Source organism: Limulus polyphemus, unplaced genomic scaffold (genome assembly GCF_000517525.1).
Source record: "Limulus polyphemus unplaced genomic scaffold, Limulus_polyphemus-2.1.2 Scaffold52, whole genome shotgun sequence".
Classification (NCBI taxonomy): domain Eukaryota; kingdom Metazoa; phylum Arthropoda; class Merostomata; order Xiphosura; family Limulidae; genus Limulus; species Limulus polyphemus.
Window position 1 is genome coordinate 1,273,956 of NW_013665662.1, and position 2,311 is coordinate 1,276,266.

At 28.4% G+C, this 2,311-nt stretch overlaps 1 protein-coding gene across 4 annotated transcripts in view; it reads right to left on the minus strand.

Annotated features, from left to right (window-relative positions):
* Positions 1-2,311, minus strand: part of LOC106463417 (ankyrin repeat and SAM domain-containing protein 1A-like) — a 42,809-nt gene that overhangs the window by 19,872 nt on the left and 20,626 nt on the right. For all 4 annotated transcript variants that reach the window (XM_013923453.2, XM_013923445.2, XM_022391226.1 and 1 more), the window contains one exon: positions 182-350. In XM_013923453.2, the coding sequence (XP_013778907.1) occupies positions 182-350 (169 nt within the window). The remainder of the gene's footprint in view (positions 1-181; positions 351-2,311) is intronic.

Genomic DNA, 2,311 nt, shown 5'->3' on the forward strand with positions numbered 1-2,311 from the left:
AAAAACAAACTACTTGCAAATGAAAACAGACCAAGCTAAATAAAAAACAAACTACCTGCAAATGAAAACAGACCAAGCTAAATAAAAAACAAACTACCTGCAAATGAAAACAGACCAAGCTAAATAAAAAACAAACTACCTGCAAATGAAAACAGAACAAGCTAAATAAAAAACAAACTACCTGCAAATGGATCATCATCAATAACTTCTTCAATGTTATCAGTTGAAACTGATTTATTTTCGGTTCCTAAGGTGACTTGAATATTTCCCTTGGAGTCAATGGTAGCAAATATCTCATCATCTGTGAGTGTTTCTATATCACGCGATGCACGTTTACCAATTTGATATACCTATAAAAAACAAATTAACCTGCAATATTAATCATTGTTGATTTTCAAACTCTGTTGATAATTAATTACTTTTAAAAAGTTTATTAGTTAAATTTTGAAATCACTGACTATATAGATAAAAGTTGCAAGAATCCTTAGTTATTTATACACTTCTGTTCTCTTGCATCTATGGCTTCAAGCCAAATAAATTTAAATATTTATATGGTCATTGTACACTGTGAATAAAATATCTGATAAACTCTTTTACATGTTGAATTATATCAAATTATTTTTTAAATAACTGAAACATTAGTAATTTGTAAAGCAAAATTATAAAAAAAAAATCACAGTGAGTAGAAGGTGATAGAAGGTCACCCAACCTCAAAATTAATATCAAATCACATCCTAAAACTGAATTAAAGTTATAGCAAAGATAAATGATCCACTGAAATGTTCCATTATCTAAGTAGTAAATTCTGTATCATAGCCAATATGGCCCTGTTTCCTGACTTTGAAATATCTGTTATTTAACAATCATACTTAACATCCTTAAATTATCAACTTGTATTATGTATTACATACACATCTCTATAAAGAGGTAACTTCAATACTCATGTTTTACAAAACAGCATGATTAATTTTAATTAAAGAATATTTATAGGTTAAATTTTAAATTTCTTAAAAAGAAGTTGACATTTTTCTATGGTGTTCAAACTATTAAAATTAGCAATTTTTATGAAGTAGATATTCATACAAGTAATGAAGGAATATGTGTTTTCCAGCTATCATTAATTTTAAATTATATTCAGATCATGTGGTACAGGCAATTCAGGACTTCAATATAAGCAGTTGACATAGAAATGTTTTTGAAATTTACAAATATTTAGCCTTTATCGTATTGATTGAACTTTTAATTAAGGATAGACATTAGGAAATAATGTGTAAGTGTTTGTATCTTGATAATCAAGTACTCTCTCTTCTACAGCCAGTTTGTATACTCATGAGAAAATTTACCATATATTACCCTATGCAAATTCTGCTGTTTTCCTGTATAGATCATTTGTTTCAAATATAAAATATTAGTCTGTGTAGCTATTGCTTCTAAAAACATCAACATTTTTTTTATCTGTGGTTTTGAGTTTGTTTTACTTCACCACATAATTTAGGTATATGAATAACATTATGACATTTTATCAAATTCATTATTCAATATTATACAACGGACCTACTGTTTAATGAAATCTTTAACATATATATATACATATAAACATTAGATGTTTTTGTTTCTTCAATGAGATAGCATAGTTATCTTATAGAACTAATGTTACATAGTTTAACTCCAAAGAAATTAAAATTATCAACTCACTAATAGAGCCTATAACAGTTTTTCAGTTTTGTTGTTTCATTTGTTTGAGAGAAAAGTAATATTTCATTTTAGATTTAGTGATATGTTATTGTTTAAGTTACAGTAGCATTCTTATCTTGTACTATAAACCTTTATTTTTTTACATTTGAGTAAATTATTAGAAATCCTACATTTCATGTGCTTATCATAATTATAGCAGTTTTCAACTGGAACTAGATACATATGTGTAGTAGCAAATATTTCTGGCATAAATTCCAGTCTGAAGCTCAAATCAGGGGTGGATTGGTATTAAAGGACCAGCCCGGGTAATATCACATGCAGCATACTTGCTAGCCAACTAAAATTTAAAATCAATTTCAAAGAATTCATCAAATGTACTGGCCCACCAGACAATTGCCTGGTATCCCAGTGGGCCATTCTGCCCTTGGCTGAAGTTTATAAAAAACTATGAGACTTTATGAAGTCAGAGAAGATTAAAGAGGCTATAATTCATCTGTCCTTTGAAAACATTGTACTACAAGTACTGCCATCTGCTGAAAACATTGTACTACAAGTACTGCCATCTGATGAAAACATTGTACTCCAAGTAATGCCATTTGTTAAAAACACTGTACTC